A 26,653-nucleotide genomic window follows, 5' to 3' on the forward strand; every position below is an offset into this window, starting at 1 on the left:
AGTCCAGGGATTCTTAACCTTTTTGACCCCAGGGATCCAACTTTTCCACTACACAGGGGCCCGCGGCCCACTCAAATATGAACACTTAATTAGCAATCTTACTCTTGTTTTAATCGTATTTATTAATTGTATCCAACCTACTTACAGTTTAACAAGTCAACAACCTTGTGGGATATTATTTAACACATCAACCTTAGGCTTGGGCCAAACTGATTAGAAAAAAAAGGTACTGACCAAATATACTGCATAAGAAGGGACTCATAAATAATGAAAAATATAATAAATAATAATAAATGTTTCTAAACTAAATTGTCAATAAAATTAAAGTGTAAATGAAAATACAGCTTTACCACTTTAGTCCTTATTTTTGCGCTAAAGACACTTCTCTCTGACTTTTGTCTGAGATTGTCATCACTGCCACAAGTGGTGGAAAAGTGTATTACAACAACCGAGCAACTAGGGCTGTGAATCTTTAGGCACCGCACGATTTGATTTGATTCGATTCTTGGGGGTTAACGATTCGCCTCAAAATCGATTCTCGAATCAAAATCCATCATTTTTAATAAGATTGAGTGCCAGTTCTATGATTAACTACATTCCTCCATAAAATAAATAAACAGCTCTGATACATTTCTGTATTACGTATATGAAAACCGGTTGTATCGTAAAATTCTACCCAAACATTTAATAAAGTCAAATACAAAGAGAAGTATCCCACACTTCTCTTTAATAAAGTAAGTCTGTACAGCAGATATGATCTCCTACATCAACAATATGATTTGCTTGAGTGGCTGGACAGGACAGGTTTAAAAATGTTTTTAAATTTATTTGTATTTTTTATCAATTTTTGATTTTTTTTTTTTAATCGATTGAGAATCGTTACAAATAACAATTGCGATTCATTTGAAATTTTGACACCGCTAACGCTGTGGCCCATACGGACCACTGCTGAGAAACATTTATTTTTTGGTGGCCCTTTAAAGAGACGTTCGCCGCCCAACATGGTTAAGAAGCACTGTTTCCGGTGACAATGCTACACATAAGAAACATAGTTTAGTTGCCGCCATTGAAGTGAGGATTAGTGACTTAGAAACTGCAATGTGAAGGGACTTTACCTGCTCGGACGCCATTGTTTGCTTGAGGCTTTTAAATTTGCGAGACGTAACCCAGAATGAAAGATCCATTATTACAATTAGGGCTGCAACTAACGATTAATTTGATAATCGATTAATTTGTCGATTATTACTTCGATTAATCGATTAATAATCGGATAAAAGAGACAAAACTACATTTATATCCTTTCCAGTATTTTATTGGGGGAAAAAACGCATACTGGCACCATACTTATTTTGATTATTGTTTCTCAGCTGTTTGTAAATGTTGCAGTTTATAAATAAAGGTTTATTTAAAAAAAAATTTAAAAAAAAAATTGCCTCTGCGCATGCGAATAACATAGATCCAACGAATCGACGACTAAATTAATCGCCAACTATTTTTATAATCGATTTTAATCAATTTTAATCGATTTAATCGATTAGTTGTTGCAGCCCTAATTACAATATGACGATAGTATTAAATCTCTATTGTCGGCCGAGTTTGAATAATTTATATTGTATAAATAGCGCAACCCTAGTGAAGTGAAGTGAATTATATTTATATAGCGCTTTTCTCTAGTGAATCAAAAGCGCTTTACATAGTGAAAACCCAATATCTAAGTTACATTTAAACCAGTGTGGGTGGCACTGCGAGCAGGTGGGTAAAGTGTCTTGCCCAAGGACACAACGGCTGTGACTAGGATGGCGGAAGCGGGGATCGAACCTGAAACCCTCAAGTTGCTGGCACGGCCACTCTACCACCCCACAATTGCATGTGTTTTAATGCCACTTACATGCTGCTCTGAACAGGTCTGTTTATAGAGGGCGGCTCTAATTATTGATTCTTTGGGGATTTTAAACAAGCATGTCACAGGCATGTTATTAAGACATCTCGGAACTGTTTTCATCTGCGAAAAAAAGGGAAGAATATGTCTTCTTTAATAAACCAAGTGTAGAAAAACACAAAGTTAGTAGCAACAGATCAGGTCAAACGTGGTGGAATACATTTTCAATAAAACTTGAATTGTGGGAGTACGTGTGTAAGTGTTAGTACCTTGCATTCATCAGCTGAAAGGTTGTGATAAAGAGGACATCCCGATATGGAGAAGTGTCTCTCATGTCTGCCGGTCAGGTGACCTGAGAGGTCAGAGAAGGATGTAAACGCAAGATCTGTTGCTGCATGCGGTACAAAACTAATGTTCAAATTAACGTCAGCGTTCCTTACCCAGTGAGTTACACCCAGGTGTAGGACACTTCATGTTGAAGTTGTAGCTCTCGTGAAAGCGCCGTCGTTTGGGCCGATGGGAAAGGTCGTGAGCGGCGGCCTCTTTGAGGGAAAGCTCCTTTGCCAACCTCTCGTCTTCCTCTTGAGAAATTATCGCATCGTTGCTGGAAGACACAAGGTCGTTGCCAGGGCTGGAGGCCTCAATGTCTGACTCGGAAGACGGAGCATTGCCGGTCGGCGTGCGGGGAGGGGTCTCGTCGTGGTCTGCCGCCTGCTTTATTACTGCTGAGCACACATAAGCACATTGAAATGACGACTGTTGTTTGTGACAAAAAGGTGTCTTTAAAAAGTAATCTGTCACATACTAACATAGTGAATATTATCAATTTATTGAATCTGTATACTAATATGTCACAATACTAACAACGTGCATATTATCAACTTATGGACCTGATTATACGACGGTATCTTTATTTTAGAAAAAAATAAGTTGACCCCAAATGTTTTTGAACTTTTATCAAAGCAAATAAATGGGACCAAGAAGTAAACGATAATATTTTTATAAAAGTGATAATGAGCAACCTGTATTTACAGTGTTAGAGCATAAGAATTTAAGTTAAAACAGTTTTAAAAAAAACTCAAAAGGCATTCAATGCCTCACCAGGTGTGAAGGTCACCGCACTGTATCGTCTTATAATTTGGTCAAGATGCTAAGTACCATAATGCTATGCTAATGGTTAATGATTTTTGCCTCCAAATTACCCCCTAGCTTCATGTTTTAGTAATTTCATAGATTTTTTTTATCCTGGTAAAAAAAAGGTTGTTTTTTTTACTTATTTTAATTCCATGGTCGTGAAGCCCCAGCAAACCAAGCTAACAATTCACTTGCACCCTGCCTAAAGATGCACTTAACGCTCTACTAGGCCCTGCGGAGAAATCTAATAGTTAGGACGATTGCGAGCGCAGAAAGAAGCACAGAGTTTAAAGAAGCTGACTGGCAAATGAAAGAACACAAAGTGGTCCTTGTTCTTTGCTACCTCACCATGCTACGTCTACCATTACATTAACACGTGGCTTTTTAGGAGTCATTTCAAGCTAGAATTCTCGAGTGATTAATTAGAAGTTGTGCTGTAAATACAAACCCCGTTTCCATATGAGCTGGGAAATTGTGTTAGATGTAAATATAAACGGAATACAATGATTTGCAAATCCTTTTCAACCCATATTCAATTAAATGCACTACAAAGACAAGATATTTGATGTTCAAACCCTTAAAAAAATTTTTTTGCAAATAATAATTTACTTAGAATTTCATGGCTGCAACACGTGCCAAAGTAGTTGGGAAAGGGCATGTTCACCACTGTGTTACATGGCCTTTCCTTTTAACAACACTCAGTAAACGTTTGGGAACTGAGGAGACACATTTTTGAAGCTTCTCAGGTGGAATTCTTTCCCATTCTTGCTTGATGTACAGCTTAAGTTGTTCAACAGTCCGGGGGTCTCCGTTGTGGTATTTTAGGCTTTATAATGTGTCACACATTTTCAATGGGAGACAGGTCTGGACTACAGGCAGGCCAGTCTAGTACCCGCACTCTTTTACTATGAAGCCACGTTGATGTAACACGTGGCTTGGCATTGTCTTGCTGAAATAAGCAAGGGCGTCCATGGTAACGTTGCTTGGATGGCAACATATGTTGCTCCAAAACCTGTATGTACCTTTCAGCATTAATGGTGCCTTCACAGATGTGTAAGTTACCCATGTCTTGGGCACTAATACACCCCCATACCATTACAGATGCTGGCTTTTACACTTTGCGCCTATAACAATCCGGATGGTTCTTTTCCTCTTTGGTCCGGAGGACACGACGTCCACAGTTTCCAAAAACAATTTGAAATGTGGACTCGTCAGACCACAGAACACTTTTCCACTTTGTATCAGTCCATCTTAGATGAACTCAGGCCCAGCGAAGCCGACGGCATTTCTGGGTGTTGTTGATAAACGGTTTTCGCCTTGCATAGGAGAGTTTTAACTTGCACTTACGGATGTATCGACCAACTGTAGTTACTGACAGTGGGTTTCTGAAGTGTTCCTGAGCCCATGTGGTGATATCCTTTACACACTGATGTCGCTTGTTGATGCAGTACCGCCCGAGGGATCGAAGGCAACGGGCTTAGCTGCTTACGTGCAGTGATTTCTCCAGATTCTCTGAACCCTTTGATGATATTACGGACCGTAGATGGTGAAATCCCTAAATTCCTTGCAATAGCTGGTTGAGAAAGGTTTTTCTTAAACTGTTCAACAATTTGCATTTGTTGACAAAGTGGTGACCCTCGCCCCATCCTTGTTTGTGAATGACTGAGCATTTCATGGAATCTACTTTTATACTCAATCATGGCACCCACCTGTTCCCAATTTGACTGTTCACCTGTGGGATGTACCAAATAAGTGTTTGATGAGCATTCCTCAACTTTATCAGTATTTATTGCCACCTTTCCCAACTTCTTTGGCACGTGTTGCTGGCATCAAATTCTAAAGTTAATGATTATTTGCAAAAAAAAAAGTTTCAGTTTGAACATCAAATATGTTGTCTTTGTAGCATATTCAACTGAATATGGGTTGAAAATGATTTGCAAATAATTGTATTCCGTTTATATTTACATCTAACACAATTTCCCAACTCATATGGAAACAGGGTTTGTAATTTGTTTTGAGAAGTTACTAGGGATACAAATTAAGTATCTTTCCTAATAACTGATTACGGTACTTGACAAGTACAACGGTACCTCGGTTTTCGTACACCCCACTTTTCCTCACAATTTCTTTGGGAGTTGATTTATACAGTTGCAAGAAAAAGTATGTGAACCCTTTGGGATTACTTTGATTTCTGCATGAATTGGTGATAAAATGTCTTCTGCTCTTCATCAAAGTCACAACAATAGACAAACACCGTCTGATTAAACTGTTTACACAACATGCTGTAACTGTTTACACAACATGTAAACATTCACAGTGCAGGGTGGAAAAGGTATGTGAACCCTTGGATTTAATAACTGGTTGACCCTCCTTTGGCAGCAATAACCTCAACCAAACATTTCCTGTAGTTGCAGATAAAACCTGCACAACAGTCAGGAGGAATTTTGGACCATTGCTCTTCACAAAACTGTTTCAGTTCAATAATATTCTTGGGATATCTGGTGTGAATCGCTCTCTTGAGGTCATGCCACAGCATCTCAATCGGCTCAGGGGCCGCATTGAGGAAAATCTATTTCCAAGCGGGGCGGACTGGTAAAATCATGGCATAATATTTTAAAATAAACACAACTTCAAAATTATTTTGTTTTACTTCAGCCAAAAATAAAACAAGCACATTCTGGAAATGTACATATTACAAATAATCCTCTTGGCAAAACACTTCAAGTTAGTTGAAAGATTCTGAGGAGCAGTTCAAAACATTATGAAGAACACAATGAACTTAGACTTTGTCTCAGTGTTTTTACAAAGCCATTAAACTTTAAGCACTTCCTGTTCAGCATTCTCGTGTTGGCAGTATATTAAAGATGTGTTTGGAAAAGCAACCGAGTGTTTCCTCAAACCGCCGCATTGGTGACATCCACAACTGCCACAACACATTCATGTATATCATTCAAACATTACTATTATAATTAGAGATGTCCGATAATGGCTTTTTTGCAGATATCCGATATTCCGATATTGTCCAACTCTTAATTACCGATACCGATATCAACCGATACCGATATATACAGTCGTGGAATTAACACATTATTATGCCTAATTTTGTTGTGATGCCCCGCTGGATGCATTAAACAATGTAACAAGGTTTTCCAAAATAAATCAACTCAAGTTATGCAAAAAAATACCAACATGGCACTGCCATATTTATTATTGAAGTCACAAAGTGCATTATTTTTTTTAACATGCCTCAAAACAGCAGCTTGTAATTTGGGACATGTTCTCCCTGAGAGATCATGAGGAGGTTGAGGTGGGTGGGGTTTTTTGGAGGGCGGGGTTTGAGGGGTAGCAGGGGTGTATAGTATAGCATCCCGGAAGAGTTAGTGCTGCAAGGGGTTCTGGGTATTTGTTCTGTTGTGTTTATGTTGTGTTATGGTGCGGATGTTCTCCCGAAATGTGTTTGTCATTCTTGTTTGGTGTGGGTTCACAGTGTGGCGCATATTTGTAACAGTGTTAAAGTTGTTTATACGGTCACCCTCAGTGTGACCTGTATGGCTGTTGAACAAGTATGCCTTGCATCCACTTGTGTGTGTGAAAAACAGTATATATTATGTGACTGGGCCAGCACGCAAAGGCAGCGCCTTTAAGGTTTATTGGTGCTCAATACTGCTCCCTACGTCCGTGTGTGCACAGCGGCGTTTTAAGAAGTCATGAATTTTACTTTTTGAAACCGATACCGATCATTTTGAAACCGATACCGATAATTTCCGATATTACATTTTAAAGCATTTATCGGCCGATAATATCGGCAGTCTGATATTATCGGACATCTCTAATTATAATAGAATCAAAACAATTGTCAAAATGACACCATAATAGCCTAATTACAGGTAACATAACTACTAATGTACCCAATATGAACATAGTAGATTTAAGCAGAAAAAAAAATAGAACAAATGTAGAAACACACATTTTTAAAATGGAGTTCAGAGTGGACATCGCGCGTCAACCAGTTGCGAGCGCTGCACAGAACGGATGATGGTCATGTTGACTAAGTCTTGGCATCTTACCGTTTCGTTATTTTATCTGTTGAGTGGATAATTTACAATAAAAAAAAGGTATTGTGCGTCGCTACAGCATTAGTCTGCCGCCAGCCACAACAGGAGCAGCTGTCTGCTTGCACCTGCACTGAATGGAGCAGCGGCAGCCAAACCATGAGGACGCTTAAAGTAAGCTGACAGGTCATCTTAAATAATGTGATGTGTTATGTGGGTACACAAAAATTGCTATAGCACCATCCAGTGGACACATTTAGAACAGCAGTTTATTTTCATAAAAAAAAATATAAGTATACTTAGCCAATTAATTTTGCAAGCCATGGGCCCGATTAAGCCTGTTTGCGGGCCTGGTACGGCCCAGGGGCCGTACGTTTGACACCCCAGTTCTACAGTGTATTATTTAAAAAGTTGCAGCTATCTTTATGCTGAGTCATTCATGCCAGTTACAAAAAAGGTCATATGTGCCATTTTTGTCTTGTTTAAAATCAGGAACACGCTGTGATCACACAAAGAACGAAAGGACAGCACTCTGTAATGAATACATGACTTCCCTTCTCACCATTTTGTTGTCGTTCCTCATTTTCAACTTTGTCCTCTTATTCTACCATTGCCTTATTATTTTGAATCTCCCAGTCTGTCCTTCCTTCGTCTATGACCATGATGCCGTTCCCCTAATATAATCATTGTTTGCTTTGTTGCCCGTCTGGTTTAGAAAAAAGCATGCTTTTTCCACAAAATACATTCAGATCATTTTCTAGTTTCAGATGTAAGAAATACATCAAAACACAAAACAAATTATAACATTGAACTGTGTTACGAATGCATAATGCATTGTTTTTTTTCTGATAAAATTTCATTTTCATTTCATGATAAAATACAGGGCAGAAACCTGCGAAAGCAGCACCAAGTTCAGCCTACCCTGATTTTGCAATCCTTCATAAACTAGGTTAGATGGCTATAGATATTGTTTTTTCTGCATGTCGCCAATACGTTTGCAGAAGGTGTCCAAAAAACGGGCCGCGGGCCAAGTGCAGGACACCAGCCTCTTCAATTCGACCTGCGAGACGCCATGAGTTCAGAGCATCGCACCGTACTTTCTAATTAATCTTAAATACCCGGCAGTCTCTGAATGTTACATATTTTCTACCAACTTGTGGACAATGTAAGTAAATCAGATCGATGACCCTTGAAAGTACTTTGTAATAGTAGCACTGCAATCCAAACAACCTTCCCAAGTCATGGCGCAAAAACAAAAAAATTAAAATGCAAATAACAAAGGTCAAAAAACATGGTCACACATAAGAAAACCCGTTCACTGAACTTTGTGGATATTATAAAAAACGTCCAAAAAAACATGAAACAATTCAAAATTACATTCATTTAAATCCATTAGAGTGCATGGGAAAAATGTAAAACACTCTCTACACACTTATCCATGTTTGGCACATTTTAGCTCCTTGATATTTCTGATTGCTTTCAAAACTTTAAGAAAGTCGGCACAGAAGTAAACAAGGTCAAACCTTAACATACTCTTAATATTCAATTAAATTAAATATGTATCCATTATAATAACTATATATCCATCATATTAATTTAATGTGTACACACACACATATATACTTATACATAAACATACATATACATTTACATATATATAGTGCTTTACATGTAGTCGGCTTCCGGCCACCGGCCAAACTATTTTAGCCCAGTAACCCCCAAGTCAAAAAGTTTGGACAACCCTGTTCTACACCATGACTTTCTACAGCCAGTTTAATGTCTTAAGTATGACATCATTATTCTTGATAATCAGACAATAAATGCAGAGAAATGTCACACGGGGAGTTGCACAGCGCTCTGGCACTCTGTGAAGGCTGGCTGTTGCTTATCGCTACCGTCCTGCTACAGACAAAAAGTGCAACACCAGCGTGTTTGAAACATTTTTACTTTGTTACAGCAACGTCAGCAACAATTGGCGGCCCTTATGTCAGCTAGAGTCAAGTGAAATTAAGTGTTTTCTTTTCATGCTGTGCTGAATGAATGAATGAACCTGACTGACTGCCATTTTCTAGTTTATCCAGTACCCTTCAAAAGGCGAAAACCAGTGTGAATCAATCCATAGCCTTGTTGTTTGAGGTCACCAAATGCTGTCTGTAGGAAAAATACGGAAAATCTGCTACAACCTAAGCCTAACATTGAACCAGCAGTTATCACTAACTGAATGGGGCATAGAAAATGAAGCAGTGTTTCTGTAGACTATTCAATGTCATTGGTGTTTGCAAACGTTGTTTACTTGTTTGTTTGTATCATCATCATTCATGTATACATCATTCCTTTCAAGAAATAACATTAATTATTATTGTTTACTTGTTTGTTTGTATCATTATTCATGTAGACATCATTCCTTACAAGAAATAACATTATTGTTTACTTGTTTGTTTGTATAATAATTAGAGATGTCCGATAATATCGGCCGGCCGATATTATCGGCCGATAAATGCTTTAAAATGTAATATCGGAAATTATCGGTATCGGTTTTTTTTATTATCGGTATCGTTTTTTTTGTGTTTTTTTTTTATTTTTTTATTAAATCAACATAAAAAACACAAGATACGCTTACAATTAGTGCACCAACCCAAAAAACCTCCCTCCCCCATTTACACTCATTCACACAAAAGGGTTGTTTCCTTCTGTTATTAATATTGTGGTTCCTACATTATATATCAATATATATCAATACAGTCTGCAAGGGATACAGTCCGTAAGCACACATGATTGTGCGTGCTGCTGGTCCACTAATAGTACTAACTTTTAACAGTTAATTTTACAAATGTTCATTAATTACTAGTTTCTATGTAACTGATTTTATATTGTTTTACTTTCTTTTTTATTCAAGAAAATGTTTTTAATTTATTTATCTTATTTTATTTTATTAATTTAAAAAAAAAAAGGACCTTATCTTCACCATACCTGGTTGTCCAAATTAGGCATAATAATGTGTTAATTCCACAACTGTATATATCAGTATCGGTATCGGTTGATATCGGTATCGGTAATTAAAGAGTTGGGCAATATCGGAATATCGGATATCGGCAAAAAGCCATTATCGGACATCCCTAATAATAATTCATGCATACATCATGTTCATTAAACGACAACCTCCCGGCATGATGGACCGATGCACCACTGTCCTCTTAGGGGCGACACCTAATGTAAGGGCTCGTGCAAAGCCAACAGAGCAAGCAAGCGTGTAGCCTTTCATTTTTAAGGAAACTTATTTTATTTGTTTCCATTTTATAATTAGCCTATTGAGTCAGACTGCCGAGAAATATGATGAACATTTCCAAGCATTTACAAGCACTTCACCCAAAATTCAACATTAACACAACATTAAAATCCAAGCATTTTCAAGGTTTTTAAGCACCCGTGCGAACCCGGTTACCGTATATAAGTCGCACTGGAGTATAAGTCGCATTTTGGGGGGAAATTTATTTGAAAAAACCCAACACCAAGAATAGACATTTGAAAGGCAATTTAAAGTAAATAAAGAATAGTGAACAACAGGCTGAATAAGTGTACGTTATATGAGGCATAAATAACCAACTGAGAACGTGCCTGGTATGTTAACGTAACATATTATGGTAAGAGTCATTCAAATAACTATAACATATAGAACATGCTATACGTTTACCAAACAATCTGTCACTCCTAATCACTAAATCCCAGGAAATGTTATACGTCTAGTCTCTTACGTGAATGAGCTAAATAATATTATTTGATATTTTACGGTAATGTGTTAATAATTTCACACATAAGTCGCTCCTGAGTATAAGTCGCACCCCCGGCCAAACTATGAAAAAAACTGACTTATAGTCCGAAAAATACGGTATATATCTAAGACCAAAAAATTCTCAAAACTGGACATTCAGACAAAACATAAGGTTATCACTTTTACCAAAATAAGCTTTTCCTGAGGAAGATTAGGTGTATTACTAGTATACAATAAAGACCAACAGGTGGTTTTCCGTTTCAAACTAGAAATATTTCAGTGTTTCCCACAGGACTGTTTGTGGTCATGCGATATTGGGGTTGTTGGGGGTGGTAGTTAATGTTGATGTATAATTTGCATAGTTGGTCATGACACATAGATAGATAGATAGTACTTTATTGATTCCTTCAGGAGAGTTCCCTCAGGAAAATGTGTATGTAATTGTAACCAACGCTGTAAGAGAGAGGAATAACATTGCGGAAGCGATACAAATAGGCTTGAGGCGACATCCGATAAGTCAATTAACCAACGATAAATGAAAATTAAAGTTGGTAAGTTTTCCAGCATTGATAAATTGCCATGTGGATGCTTCAAGAGAATTCACGCTTTTCGTCGCTTTTCAGGGTTACACGCGTTTGTGTCATAGCGGAATGAAAAGAAGGGGGTGAATTATCTTGTCCTCATTAAGTGTCTTTGACTCTTTGTGCTGCGATGTAGGGCCTCTGGCCAGCAGGCATCACACACTGCAACCAGTTAGCACGGAGCAGCTAACATGGACAAAATGATCATCACCGCACCAATGTGGGAATATTTCAGTTTAAACCTTTGGAACAAGATGAGCATATCAACACAGAGAAGTGAATTTGCCGAATGTGCGCGAATACAACAAACCCGCACGCCCACTTGAAACACAACCACTCGACAGTCCACACTCACTTGGCGTTGGGTGAACAAGCCATGTCAATACAAACAAAACAGTGCAAATGGTGTGCGCTCACAGAAAGTGTGGTTAAATACATCACCCAAGACATGCAGCCATTTGATAATCTTGTAAAACTAGCATTTTTTGAAAAACTGCTGTCATATAATGTCGGTGTTCCTCACTCGGAATCTGCCAAACTTAATTTTGTTTTGCATATGACCTGTTAATACATCTGTTTAAACTGTAGTGTTTGTATTGTTACTTTGCACTTTTGTTTAACAAGGTCCTAACTTGATTGTCACTTAAAGGCCTACTGAAAGCCACTACTACCGACCCCGCAGTCTGATAGGTTATATATCAATGATGAAATCTTAACATTGCAACACACGACAATACGGCCGGGTTAAGTTATAAAGTGCAATTTTAAATTTCCCGCGAAACTTCCGGTTGAAAACGTCTATGTATGATGACGTATGCGCGTGACGTCAATGGTTGAAACGGAAGTATTCGCACCCCATTGGATCCAATACAAAAAGCTCTCTTTTCATCGCAAAATTCCACAGTATTCTGGACATCTGTGTTGGTGAATCTTTTGCAATTTGTTTAATGAACAATGAAGACTGCAAAGAAGAAAGCTGTAGGTGGGATCGGTGTATTAGCGGCGGACTACAGCAACACAACCAGGAGGACTTTGAGATGGGTAGCAGACGCGCTATACGACGCTAGCCGCCGACCGCATCGGTGATCGGGTGAAGTCCTTCGTCGCTCCGTCGATCGCTGGAACGCAGGTGAGCACGGGTGTTGATGAGCAGATGAGGGCTGGCTGGCGTAGGTGGATAGCTAATGTTTTTATCATAGCTCTGTCGAGGTTCCGTAGCTAAGTTAGCTTCAATGGCGTCGTTAGCAACAGCATTGTTAAGCTTCGCCAGGCTGGAAAGCATTAACCGTGTAGTTACAGGTTCATGGTTTAATAGTATTGTTGATTTTCTGTCTATCCTTCCAGTCAGGGGTTTATTTCTTTTGTTTCTATCTGCATTTAAGCACGATGCTATCACGTTAGCTCCGTAGCTAAAGTGCTTCGCCGATGTATTGTCGTGGAGATAAAAGTCACTGTGAATGTCCATTTCGCGTTCTCGACTCTCATTTTCAAGAGGATATAGTATCCGAGGTGGTTTAAAATACAAATCCGTGAACCACAATAGAAAAAGGATAAAGTGTGGAATCCAATGAGCCCTTGTACTTAAGCTACGGTCAGAGCGAAAAAAGATACGTCCTGCACTGCACTCTAGTCCTTCACTCTCACGTTCCTCATCCACAAATCTTTCATCCTCGCTCAAATGAATGGGGTAATCGTCGCTTTCTCGGTCCGAATCGCTCTCGCTGCTGGTGTAAACAATGGGGAAATGTGAGGAGCCTTTCAACCTGCGACGTCACGCTACTTCCGGTACAGGCAAGGCTTTTTTTTATCAGCGACCAAAAGTTGCAAACATTATCGTCGATGTTCTCTACTAAATCCTTTCAGCAAAAATATGGCAATATCGCGAAATGATCAAGTATGACACATAGAATGGATCTGCTATCCCCGTTTATATAAGAAAATGTAATTTCAGTAGGCCTTTAAACTGTAGTGTTTGTATTGTTACTTTGCACTTTTGTTTAACAAGGTCCTAACTTGATTGTCAGTTAAGGAATGTACAACTCTGCCTACATGTTCAATATTGAAGTGCAACTTTGTTTGTCAATACTTTATTTAGCTATTTTATTTATTGTTTTGGTTGTGTATAAAACATGTTTTCAGTTATTTCACCTTTTTTTGTTAAGTACATAACTCCACATGTGTTCATTCATAGCTTTGATGTCTTCAGTGACAAACTACAATGTAAATAGACATGAAAATAAGGAAAACCCATTGAATGAGAAGGTGTGTCCAAACTTTTGGCCTGTACTGTATTTGTGGTGGGCAGCCACAAATGAATTCGTCTATGGGAAAGACTGTATTTAAAACAAACTTTTGGCCTGTACTCTATTTGTGGTGGGCCGCCACAAATGAATTAATCTATGGAAAAGACTGTATTTAAAAAACAATTTTTTTGTTTACCTCTTAATGGTTGGCCTTTTTCCGTCTCAAAAGACAATAGAGTCTGCGCAATGGATCGAAATGATTTAAAGGCCTACTGAAACCCACTACTACCGACCACGCAGTCTGATAGTTTATATATCAATGATGAAATCTTAACATTGCAACACATGCCAATACGGCCGGGTTAACTTATGAAGTGCAATTTTAAATTTCCCGGGAAATATCCGGCTGAAACGTCTCGGTATGATGACGTATGCGCGTGACGTAGTCAGTTAAACGGAAGTATTGGTACCCCGTAGAATCCTATACAAAAAGCTCTGTTTTCATTTCATAATTCCACAGTATTTTGGACATCTCTGTTGGTGAATTTTTTGCATTTTGTTTAATGAACAATGAAGGCTGCAAAGAAGAAAGTTGTAGGTGGGATCGGTGTATTAGCAGCGGACTACAGCAACACAACCGGAGGACTTTGTTGGAGAGCAGACGCGCTAGCCGGTGACCTCACCTTGACTTCCTACGTCTCCGGGCCGCCAACCGCATCTGTGATCGGGTGAAGTCCTTCGTCGCACCGTCGATCGCTGGAGCGCAGGTGAGCACGGGTGTTGATGAGCAGATGAAGGCTGGCTGGCGTAGGTGGAGAGCTAATGTTTTTAGCATAGCTCTGTGAGGTCCGGTTGCTAAGTTAGCTTCATTGGCGTCGTTAGCACAGCATTGTTAACCTTCGCCAGCCTGGAAAGCATTAACCGTGTATTTACAGGTCCACGGTTTAATAGTATTGTTGATTTTCTATCTATTCTTCCAGTCAGGGGTTTATTTCTTTTGTTTCTATATGCAGTTAAAGCACGATGCTATCACGTTAGCTCGTAGCTAAAGTGTTTCACCGATGTATTGTCGTGGAGATAAAAGTCACTGTGAATGTCCATTTCGCGTTCTCGACTCTCATTTTCAAGAGGATATAGTATCCGAGGTGGTTTAAAATACAAATCCGTGATCCACAATAGAAAAAGGAGAAAGTGTGGAATCCAATGAGCCAGCTTGTACCTAAGTTACGGTCAGAGCGAAAAAAGATATGTCTTGAACTGCACTCTAAAGTTTCTCATCCACAAATCTTTCATCCTAGCTCAAATTAATGGGGAAATCGTCGCTTTCTCGGTCTGAATCGCTCTCACTTCTGGCCGCCATCACTGTAAACAATAGGGAACTTTGCGGAAATGTTCAGCTGACTACGTCACGCTCCTTCCGGTAGGGACAAGGCTTTTTTTTGTCAGATACCAAAAGTTGGGATCTTTAGCGTCGTTGTTTTATACTTAATCCTTTCAGCAAAAATATGGCAATATCGCGAAATGATCAAGTATGACACATAGAATAGATCTGCTATCCCCGTTTAAATAAAACAATTTCATTTCAATAGGCCTTTAATTCAGTATAATTTTCATTTTCATAACATACAAATTACTACAAAGCTAACTGATTATTATGTAAATTGTGATTGCAGCGCCTGCTGTGGATGGATAGCCCAATCCTTGAGTGGCAGTTTTTGTTGCAATTGTTTACCTCTTAATAAGCACCCTGCATTAACAGTGATTAGAGCACGAAAACTCCAAAGGAAACACACGACTCGTGACTGATCTCAACCAACGTGTACTAAGTTGTCACACTCACCATTAGGCTCCACATCTGAACCGGATGTCCTGCCCTGGCGCAGCGGGTACTTTTTGGCCGTGGTGTTTGTCGTGCCCTGCTGGCTGCGTGTGATTCTGCGCCCTGTGGAAAACACTGCTGCTTCCAAAACTTCTTCGGGGGCCACTGCTGCAGGAGAACTGCTTTGTACTATGGAGTTATCTAGAGCAGAGAAAAGTATTATATTTATATTGATCCCCTTTTTTAATCATCCAAATGAGACAAAGACAAATCTGCCAAAGAAACTTAAAAATATTATCCAAACACACCACAATGATTACGCTTTTAGAACTCACGTTGCCAAGACAAAAAATAGCGGAAAGTGTAATGAAGTGTAGTAAATACACTCCAATTTGGCAGCCATAGCAGAAAGAGGTCACCAGAGGGATGTTGAAATTGAGTTGTGTTGTGTAATATGACCAAAACATGCAGAGTAAAACTTAAGAAATATTTTTTAAATAAATTACAGTGGACATTAGTCATGAAAATGAATCATAAAAATAATTAACTGGCATTTTGAAAAATAAAATGCCTGAGTTACTATGTATTCAAATACAGTATCATCCCAGTGCGGCCACAAATTGGCGTTCACGTGCTGGTGGAGGTTCTTGTCTTCAAAGTCTGGAACGCCCCCTTACTAACTACTGCCCACAGTTTCAAAATAAGATCTTCAGTCTGGACAGGATGCGTAGAACCAATGTAGAAATAACTAAGTAAGCCATATATAGAATGTTAGTCCTAGAAAGGAGTTGTTTAAGTTTAGAGCAATGGAAAAGGGAAGGGCCATATTGCGGGGTTGCAATCACGTGACCTAGAGGCACTTCCGAGTTTCAGGTAATGGTCTAGATCACAGGTGTCAAACTCAAGGCCCGTGGGGCAGATGTGGCCTGTCACTTCATTTTATTTGGCCCTCAAAAGCCTGGAAAGAATATGTATCGATAAAGTACTGTAACTTTTCTTACTAAATGTATTCCTTCTTTCTATTTTGGGAGAAAAAAAAAAAAGTACTCCATGTAATCGCAAATTATGTTAACTTAAATATTGTCTAATTATGCAAAAATGTATTATCAAATATTCAAACCGTTTTTTAAATAGAAATAAATACTAATAATAATAATTTCAAAGCAACTTATGCATCAAATTGTGCAATAGGTTTCATGGTAAAATTGTGAAATGTACTGTGGTTTTTACAGCATTTTTCTCGTAATGAAATAAAAAACTGTACTTTTTTTTACTGTGTGGTGCTGTTCTGGCATTTACAGTAATACACCAAAAAATCTACAGTTGTTGATTTGCAGTAAAAAAAAATTAAAAAATTGTCAGCTCAGGTGCCAAAATGTTACTATTAAATTGCTTCTTTTTTTATTTACAGTAAAAAACAAATGTAAATTTTACAGTAAAATTCTGGCAACTGAGCTGCCTTTTTTTTTTTTTTACTATAAAAACAGCAGTACTGTTTTTCCATTTACAGTAATATACACTACATTTTGAGGTGAAATTATAGCAACTTACCATTTTTTTTTACATTTTAGTTTTTAAAAAATCTACTAATAAAATTCATTAAAAATGTTTGTAATAATAGTATTCACTGTTAAAAGCGGCTCTCTGGGCAAAATGTAACTGTGATGTGGTCCTCAGTGAAGATCTAGAGCTAGAGTCCCATTAGGCCCTGTTGTTCTGCAATGTTTGCTAGCGAAATCAAGGTTCAGTATATACTAGGGGTGTGGGAAAAAATCGATTCAAATTCAAATCGCCATTCTCACGTTGTACGATTCAGTATCGATTCTCATTTTTCAAAAATGTATTTTTATTTTTTTAGTTTTATTAATCAATCCAACAAAACAATACACAGCAATACCATAACAATGCAATCCAGTTCCAAAACCAAACCCGACCCAGCAACACTCAGAACTGCAATAAACAGAGCAATTGAGAGGAGACACAAACACGACACAGAACAATCCAAAAGTAGTGAAACAAAAATGAATATTATCAACAACAGTATCAATATTAGTTACAATTTCAACATAGCAGTGATTAAAAATCCCTCATTGACATTACCATTAGACATTTATAAAAAAAATTAAAATGAACAATAGTGTCACAGTGGCTTACACTTGCATCGCATCTCATAAGCTTGACAACACACTGTGTCCAATATTTTCCACAAAGATAAAATAAGTCATATTTTTGGTTCATTTAATAGTTAAAATTAAAAATACTCTACTCTGCTTGCATGTCAGCAGACTGGGGTAGATCCTATGTATTGAATGAATAGAGAATTGTTTTGAATCGGAAAAATATCGTTTTTGAATCGAGAATCGCGTTGAATCGAAAAAATCGATTTATAATCGAATCGTGACCCCAAGAATTGATATTGAATCGAATCGTGGGACACCCAAAGATTCGCAGCCCTAGTATATACTGTTGAGCCTATGTGAGATGTATTGAGTTTATTAATACTATTAAGGATATTTTCTTGATGCTAACACCAAAAACATTGCAATGTGGTCATTCGTGGTGAAAAAAAGTACCTGGCTTTTCTGCGCAACAACTAAGCTTTTAGTGACTGTTATGAAAATCGACAATGGAAATACGGTAGATTGGACCAACAATAACATTATTTATTATTAGAACTTAACATGTTAGTTTATTTGCACAACCAGGTCTTTGTAGTTATTTTAGGCATGGCAATCACAAAAAAACTAACTAATGCGACCTATTGTTCTTTTTTATGTTTAGTTCTGCTCTCAAACACTACTAATATAGTAGAGGAAAAACAAAAAGTTTCTCAAACAAATCAAATGTTCAAACAAACATTTTACAAATTGATCTCTGCAGACAAAAGCGGTCTGATTGTATTCCACAAGATTATGAAAGTGATATTTATAAGAGCCATTTTCTTCAACGCACTCTTTTTTCCCCTAACTCTATTACCTTTATGAAGGACTTATTTCGGGACTACATGAAAGTTCTTTCCTATCTCTCTACTTGAACGATTGGAACACCCAATTTTCTGCTCAAACTCTACACTCAGTCTCACTTGTATTAATGCTACACTCAAGCTGCTTGACCATCGTGTGAATTAAGTCGCTAAGAAGAAAAAAGGCGTGACATCATATGCAAACCAGCAATAGACAAAGTGTGGCATTACTTGGCCTACTTTTATTTTGAAGGCCGCAATGCGGCTACAGGATCTGGCTACGATAAACCAGATGTGTTATATGGGACTTACGTTAAGCAAGACAAAGACTTGCATTGTAGAACAAGCATGTACATTCAAAATACGACAAAAGAAGAAATAAAAAATATCCTGCGTATTGACATAATCTCTCATCAAATGTTTTCTCTGCACGACAAAATAAAAGTGCCAATATGGAAGTAGAAATGACATCATATCTGTTAAAACTTGAAAACAAATTGTGCAATTGGTCAATTTGCCTGGGGCCAAGCTGGACCCCTCTCAAGGATTCCAGCATAACAGTGTTTTTTTTAAAAATATGGTTGTTTTGTTTTGGCACAGTGCTGGCAGTTTTTGAAGTAAAAAATGCAGCACTTAGTTTAATAATGATAACTTAGATTTATCTCCCGTAGCACCTTTTAAGGAACCCAAGGACACAATTGTAAAACAGTGGTTCTCAAATAGAGTTATTTGTACACCAGGGAGCACTTGAAATTAAAAAAAATATATACTTCATATAGTGTGGGAAAAAATATGTATTAGATTCCCATATTATATTCTCATATGAACTGATGATATGATATTAGTTTACAGCTTTACAAAGATATGAAGAGATGCAGTAAAGAACTTTTATAGTTTTATGTAACCTCAAAAACAGAAAAAATACATTGTACATACTGTATATATGTAAAGTATGCATTTTTTTTCCAAATGTTTGAAGCCATATCGCTAAAAATAAGCACTGTTATCAGCTAATTTCCTGACAGACTGGACTCCGACTTAATCGAATAAATAAACAACTAATTAACTTAACAATACGAGTTTACAATTCAATAATTATACCCACTACTGTACCTACGTCTACGATCCCTTCTCAAGGAGTCATCTTTTTACCCGTCTGGGATTTTTTTAGTTTTTCCTTGTCGTGAAGCCCTTTGAGACATTCGTCAAGCGGTAAAAAATGGATGGATGACAGATTTTTGGACAACCTGTTTGTGTTTTCCTCTTTTTAAGTACAAACCCCGTTTCCATATGAGTTGGGAAATTGTGTTAGATGCAAATATAAACGGAATACAATGATTTGTAAATCCTTTTCAACCCATATTCAATTGAATGCACTACAGTGACAACATTTTTTTTTGCAAATAATAATTAACTTAGAATTTCATGGCTGCAACCCGTGCCAAAGTAGTTGGGAAAGGGCATGTTCACCACTGTGTTACATCACCTTTTCTTTTAACAACACTCAATAAACGATTGGGAACTGAGGAAACTAATTGTTGAAGCTTTGAAAGTGGAATTCTTTACCATTCTTGTTTTATGTAGCGCTTCAGTCGTTCAACAGTCCGGGGTTTCCGCTGTCGTATTTTACGCTTCATAATGCGCCACACATTTTCGATGGGAGACAGGTCTGGACTGCAGACGGGCCAGGAAAGTACCCACACTCTTTTTTTACGAAGCCACGCTGTTGTAACACGTGCTGAATGTAGCTTGGCATTGTCTTGCTGGAATAAGCAGGGGCGTCCATGAAAAAGACGGCGCTTAGATGGCAGCATATGTTGTTCCAAATCCTGTATGTACCTTTCAGCATTAATGGTGCCTTCACAGATGTGTAAGTTACCCATGCCTTGGGCACTAATACACCCCCATACCATCACAGATGCTGGCTTTTCAACTTTGCGTCGATAACAGTCTGGATGGTTCGCTTCCCCTTTGGTCCGGATGACACGATGTCGAATATTTCCAAAAACAATTTGAAATGTGGACTCGTCAGACCACAGAACACTTTTCCACTTTGCATCAGTCCATCTTAGATGATCTCGGGCCCAGAGAAGCCGGCGGCGTTTCCGGATGTTGTTGATAAATGGCTTTCGCTTTGCATAGTAGAGCTTTAACTTGCACTTACAGATGTAGCGACCAACTGTATTTAGTGACAGTGGTTTTCTGAAGTGTTCCTGAGCCCATGTGGTGATATCCTTTAGAGATTGATGTCGCTTGTTGACACAGTGCCGTCTGAGAGATCGAAGGTCACGGTCATTCAATGTTGGTTTCCGGCCATGCCGCTTACGTGCAGTGATTTCTCCAGATTCTCTGAACCTTTTGATGATATTACGGACCGTAGATGGTGAAATCCCTAAATTTCTTGCAATTGCACTTTGAGAAATGTTGTTCTTAAACTGTTTGACAATTTGCTCACGCAGTTGTGGACAAAGGGGTGTACCTCGCCCCATCCTTTCTTGTGAAAGACAGAGCATTTTTTGGGAAGCTGTTTTTGTACCCAATCATGGCACCCACCTGTTCCCAATTAGCCTGTTCACCTGTGGAATGTTCCAAATAAGTGTTTGATGAGCATTCCTCAACTTTATCAGTATTTATTGCCACCTTTCCCAACTTCTTTGTCACGTGTTGCTGGCATCAAATTCTAAAGTTAATGATTATTTGCACAAAAAAAAAAGTTTATCAGTTTGAACATCAAATATGTTGTCTTTGTAGCATATGCAACTGAATATGGGTTGAAAATGATTTGCAAATCATTGTATTCCGTTTATATTTACATCTAACACAATTTCCCAACTCATATGGAAACAGGGTTTGTACAAGCTTTGGCACCGTTTACGCATCGGAACTGTTTCACACGTACCTAATTGGAACCGATGTCGAATAATATAAACACAAAACGAAACCATACCCTGGGCCTGACACTTTTGGTGATGTTTTTTTTCTCCATATAGACAGAAACATTTTTCAAAGTTACCTTGAGTGCTTTGGCTGAGACGTACGGACGTTCGAGTCAGGCGCGCGTTCTTACGTTGCTGTGTGTTTCTGACTGTTTCGGTTGGCTCAAGATCGGCAGAGAAATCGGAGTCCTCCGTCCCATCTGAACTGCTGCCTGTGGTTCTCTGCAAAAACAACAACAACAGTAATAATGAATCCCTAGTCAAACGTAAGAAAAGTAACTTGGAACGGATTTCAATGTGTTTTCTTTTTTTTCTCTCTTCTCTTTACCATGGGATAATCCATCATAGACCCCATCCTGGGGAAGGAGCATTATCTCCCTTCTAATACTGGTATATGAAGTATTATTATTTTTATTATTATAAATTATTAACTACGATATGTACATCAGATTTTGACTATAATAGCACCAAGCATTTAATTTAATTAGACTTCTCCACGTTGAATAACTCAAACTACGGTAATAAATACTAGCTTTTTAGTGACAACTCTTTGAGTTAATCAAGCCAAGCAAGTGTACGGTACCTGATATTGTATTCCGTTATTTGGAAAAAATGCAAACATTGATTTAAAGCCTGATCAAATGTTCATGATAGACAAATGACAAACGAGACGTCACTCTTTAACAATGCACGTCATTCAAAACTTACAGCAAGAAAGCTGAGCACCTAATTTGCATACAGCCAATAAGATATGCGGAGAGGCGGGGCTGTCTGACGTCGAACCAATGAAAACAACGCTGAACAAAATTTCGACCAATCACTGGCGTTGTTTTGGTACAGACACAACGCACCAGCCTCAAAACCAACGTAAAGTTGTCGTATTCATGGCAGTGGAGGTTATTATCATAAACGCATTTCCCCCATTGTGTAGATTAATTTCTTGAAAATCAAATAAGCAGTTTTAATCTAGTCTCAATGTCACCTAAAACTAAAAGGCAAAGCATTTAGACAACTCAGCAATACACATTTGCTACCAAAACGACGACTCCTCGGAATTACCCCATGTTGATACAAAACGTGCACCTAAAAACACAATAATGTCTAAATGTATTGTATTTAATTTTCCTAAGTCATTCTATTTGTCTTAACGTTACATCACATCTTAAGCTATGACGTTATGTTATGCTCCAGCTACACAGTCTGCTTTCAAAGCTGATTTGTAGCAAACATATGCTCCTACCTTTCTGCGGGGCATGTTCACATATGTGACGTGTCGTATCGAACAGATTATCAATCTGTGTATTGGGAGTAATGTATCCCAAGTTCCATCAATATTATTCACACAAATATGATCGTTTCAATGTGAGCACAATTAGCTGGAAACCGCGCATCAGTTCCGCTTTTGCTCCTACCGCGCATGCTCAGTCCGTTGACAAAATGCTGCCGTGTGGAAAAAGACACAACTTTCATGTGTTTAAAATATTATATTATTGTCCTGACTAAAAGCTCAGAAATATTATTTTCATTTAGCATGGATTAATTGTCACCGTGGTATGTGTTCTATATCCAGCTCCAAATATCCATGTTTGCTGCTTACCATGGGGTTAGGGTTAAAAACACCGACAAATACATTTGGTTATAGGATACAGGATTAAGATATTAATGACAAAATGTATCTAATTAAAACCTCGGAACTGTACATTGGTAAATTTAAAGAACGAATACAAAACAAACGCCTAGCCAAAGCCGGAAGCAACATTTTAATTCACGTTTCTAGCCGGTGGAATTGACGGACACACTCGTGTTAGTTTTTTCCCTTCTGTACTCACAGGGGGCCGCGTCAGAAAAGCAAATATTTTTGGACCTTTAACAACTATTGAGAAAAAAAATACAAATTAATGGTACAGTAGAAATTTACTGCTTTACAGGTTGCAACTATTATGGCCGGTGCCACCACAAAGACTGTACACGATATTTTTCAAAGCATGGAGTACGGACCAGCAGCAAGTTCCAGCAGTGGCTCTGCACAGGTACATCCTTAACATTAATTACGCTCATGCAAAACGAAATTCTAAGCTTTCAGACGTATTCTTGTTTGATATATTTGAAAGCAAGCACGCGTTAAACATCTTTGAACTCAGGTGCAGTTCATTAACTTCCCGCTGGCTGTCGCTCACAAGGCAAACACGTGACTGGACTGTACTGTAGGCTGACCATATTGTGAAATCCCAAAAAGAGGACACATATATGCGTGCCAAGGCCGGGACTAGGTGAACATTTGCCAATGATACTCGAACTTGCTTTATAAATAATATATTTATTTAAAAGCCTACTGAAATTAAATGTTTTTATTTAAACGGGGATAGCAGATCTTTTCTATGTGTCATACTTGATCATTTCGCGATATTGCCATATTTTTGCTGAAAGGATTTAGTATAGAACAACGACGATAAAGATCGCAACTTTTGGTATCTGATTAAAAAAAAGGCTTGCCCTTACCGGAAGTAGCGTGACGTAGTCGGTTGAACATATCTGCAAAGTTCCCTATTGTTTACAATCATGGCCACCAGCAGCGAGAGCGATTCGGACCGAAAAAGCGACGATTTACCCCATAAATTTGAGCGAGGATGAAAGATTTGTGGATGAGGAAAGTGCAAGTGAAGGACTAGTGGGGAGTGGAAGCGATTCAGATAGGGAAGATGCTGTGAGAGCCGGGGGTGACCTGATATTCAGCTGGGAATGACTACAACAGTAAATAAACACAAGACATATATATACTCTATTAGCCACAACACAACCAGGCTTATATTTAATATGCCACAAATTAATCCCGCATAAAAACACCTAGGTGTTTGTTATGCTAGCTCCTAGCTACTAGCTCGAGCTAGTTATAACTCGAGCGGGTTATATGGACGGGATCCCGTCCATATAACCCGCCAATACAATTCAAACACCTGCACAACGCACACACTCACTCAGCCCAAAGGACCGTTCACCTAACCCAAGGTTCATAAAGCTTATATATTTAACCAAAGTTACGTACGTGACACGCACGTACGGGCAAGCGATCGAATGTTTGGAAGCGCAGCTGCGTACTCACGGTATTGCGTCTGCGTATCCAAATCAAAGTCCTCGTCCTCCTGATAAGAGTCTCTGTTGTCCGAATTCTTCGATCTTGACTGCATCTTTCGGGAATGTAAACAATGAAACACCGACTGTGTTGTGTTGCTGACTTCCCTTGCAAAATACTCCGCTTTGCACCGACAACTTTCTTCTTTGCTTGCTCAGCTTCTTTCTCCATAATGCAATGAACAAATTGCGACAGATTCACCAACACAGATGTCCAGAATACTGTGGAATAATGAGATGAAAACAGAGCTATTTCGTATTGGCTTCAATGGGGAAGCCATACCTCTGTTTCACTGGCTACGTCACGCGCATGCGTCATCCTCCAAAGGAATTTTCAACCGGAAGTTTAGCGGGAAATTTAAAATTGCACTTTATAAGTTAACCCGGCCGTATTGGCATGTGTTGCAATGTTAAGATTTCATCATTGATATATAAACTATCAGACTGCGTGGTCGGTAGTAGTGGCTTTCAGTAGGCCTTTAAATAAAGCATTTTTTCTCCTCTGTTGACAGCAGTGTTGGCGCTAGGAATTTTCTAAATGGGGTCCCACAGTAAATTTTTGGGGTCCCACTTTTTTGTAAGCGTTTTGAAAACAAATGATAAACGTATGCATTATCCTGTTATATCTCACATACTATATTGTGTTTTGGAAAAAGGTTGTCATAAACATTACTTAATTCATTAAAAAATAATAATAAAAAAAAGAAAACAAATTTGTATACATATTAGGGCGGCCATTTGCGCATCCCTGTCCGGCCCGCGTGAGGCCAATCATAAATTACAAAATAAATTTCAAAAAGTATCTATGTCGAGTGTGCAATACAACGGTGCTGCTTTTGTTTTGAAAAGCGTTATTTGTATTACTTCCGTGTGGACGTATGCGCGTGTGCGATTGTGAGTGAATTGAACGGCGCAATCACAAATGACAAAATAAAGTTTAAAAAACATCTATGTCGTGCGCGCAATACAACTGTGCTGCTTTTATTTTGAAATGTGTTATTTATGCCGTATGTCCGGGGGGAACCTGTGAGTGAAGGTGCATAGAGACAAGTGATGAGACGCTAAAAAAAGAAAAGTTGATGACGAATGGTGTGTTTCCAACAAGACATGGACCGGCAAGTATTTCTTTACATAAATTAATGGTAAAGCCGTGTGCTTAATGTGTGGTGCACAGCTTGCTGTGTTTAAAGAATATCATTTTAATCGCCACTACACGAAGAAACACGAGGGAAAATACCGGAATGTGTCTGGTGAAGCACGCGCAAGGGAGGCTGATGCGTTGATGGTAAAACTGCAAACCCAACAAGGACTGTTTGCCATATTTCACACCCCCAGAGATGCAGCCGTCAGGACAAGTTTCGTCATTTCTCACAAAAGCGCCAGAAATAGTAAGGCGTTTTCTGACGGAGAGTTTATTAAGGAGTGCTTATTGGACTTTGTTGCGCTGTATGCCCGAAGACATGGACTGTTTTTCGCTAACTTTGGATGAGAGCTGTGATGTACGTGACACCGCCCAGCTGCTCTTCTCACGTGGGATAACTGCAGACTTTCAAATCACGGAGTAGCTGGCAGCCATGCAGTCAATTAAAGTGACAACCACAGGTAATGACTTGTTCACATAGGTAAATGCGTGTTTGGACATGTTAGGACTGAAATGGGACAAGCTGGCAGGTGTAACAATCCAATCCACTTTATTTATATAGCACATTTAAACAACAAAATGTTTCCAAAGTGCTGCACAACAATATTAAAAACAATATTCAAATATTATCCTTATCTCCACCATTGACTGAATAAAAAGAAAAAACAATTACAGATAAAACCAATATAAAATAAATATGATTAAAAACTATTTTTAACAACAGATGGTTGTCCAAATCTGATGGGGGAAAATGTTGGATAATGCAGGATAAAGTGACCATCAAAAGCAATCTGCTTTTGTATAAAGTTAAGTTAGGTTAAATTAAATTATTATTATTATTATTATTATTAATTATTATTATTATTATCATCATTATTATATATCTTACGGTATATCAAAAATAATATTGAGCAAAATGTAATTGAAATATTGTTGTGTGGCCTTCCAGCAGTGCTCGGGTTGCTTATGCGGCCCCCGGTGAAAATTAATTGCCCACCCCTGTATTAG

The 26,653-nt window shown here is 38.3% G+C and overlaps 2 protein-coding genes across 7 annotated transcripts in view; one reads left to right on the forward strand and one right to left on the reverse strand.

The window, feature by feature from the left end:
- Positions 1-23,472, reverse strand: part of LOC133642665 (histone acetyltransferase KAT7-like) — a 55,947-nt gene extending 32,475 nt beyond the window's left edge. For 2 of the 6 annotated variants that reach the window (XM_062037009.1, XM_062037007.1), the window contains exons 1-6: positions 23,374-23,472; positions 21,453-21,597; positions 15,499-15,678; positions 2,320-2,604; positions 2,149-2,231; positions 1,889-2,002 (exon numbers count right to left, since the gene is read on the reverse strand). In XM_062037009.1, the coding sequence (XP_061892993.1) occupies positions 1,889-2,002; positions 2,149-2,231; positions 2,320-2,604; positions 15,499-15,678; positions 21,453-21,597; positions 23,374-23,433 (867 nt within the window). In that variant the 5' untranslated portion in view covers positions 23,434-23,472. Of the gene's footprint in view, positions 1-1,888; positions 2,003-2,148; positions 2,232-2,319; positions 2,605-15,498; positions 15,679-21,452; positions 21,598-22,615; positions 22,811-23,373 lie in introns of those variants that run through there. The other 4 variants (XM_062037008.1, XM_062037010.1, XM_062037011.1 and 1 more) reach the window with 4 other exon arrangements.
- Positions 23,162-26,653, forward strand: part of LOC133642664 (aldehyde dehydrogenase family 16 member A1-like) — a 34,499-nt gene continuing 31,007 nt past the window's right edge. Inside the window, exon 1 of the mRNA XM_062037006.1 lies at positions 23,162-23,405. Within this exon, the coding sequence (XP_061892990.1) occupies positions 23,316-23,405 (90 nt within the window). The 5' untranslated portion in view covers positions 23,162-23,315. The remainder of the gene's footprint in view (positions 23,406-26,653) is intronic.

Source organism: Entelurus aequoreus, linkage group LG25 (genome assembly GCF_033978785.1).
Source record: "Entelurus aequoreus isolate RoL-2023_Sb linkage group LG25, RoL_Eaeq_v1.1, whole genome shotgun sequence".
Lineage (NCBI taxonomy): Eukaryota > Metazoa > Chordata > Actinopteri > Syngnathiformes > Syngnathidae > Entelurus > Entelurus aequoreus.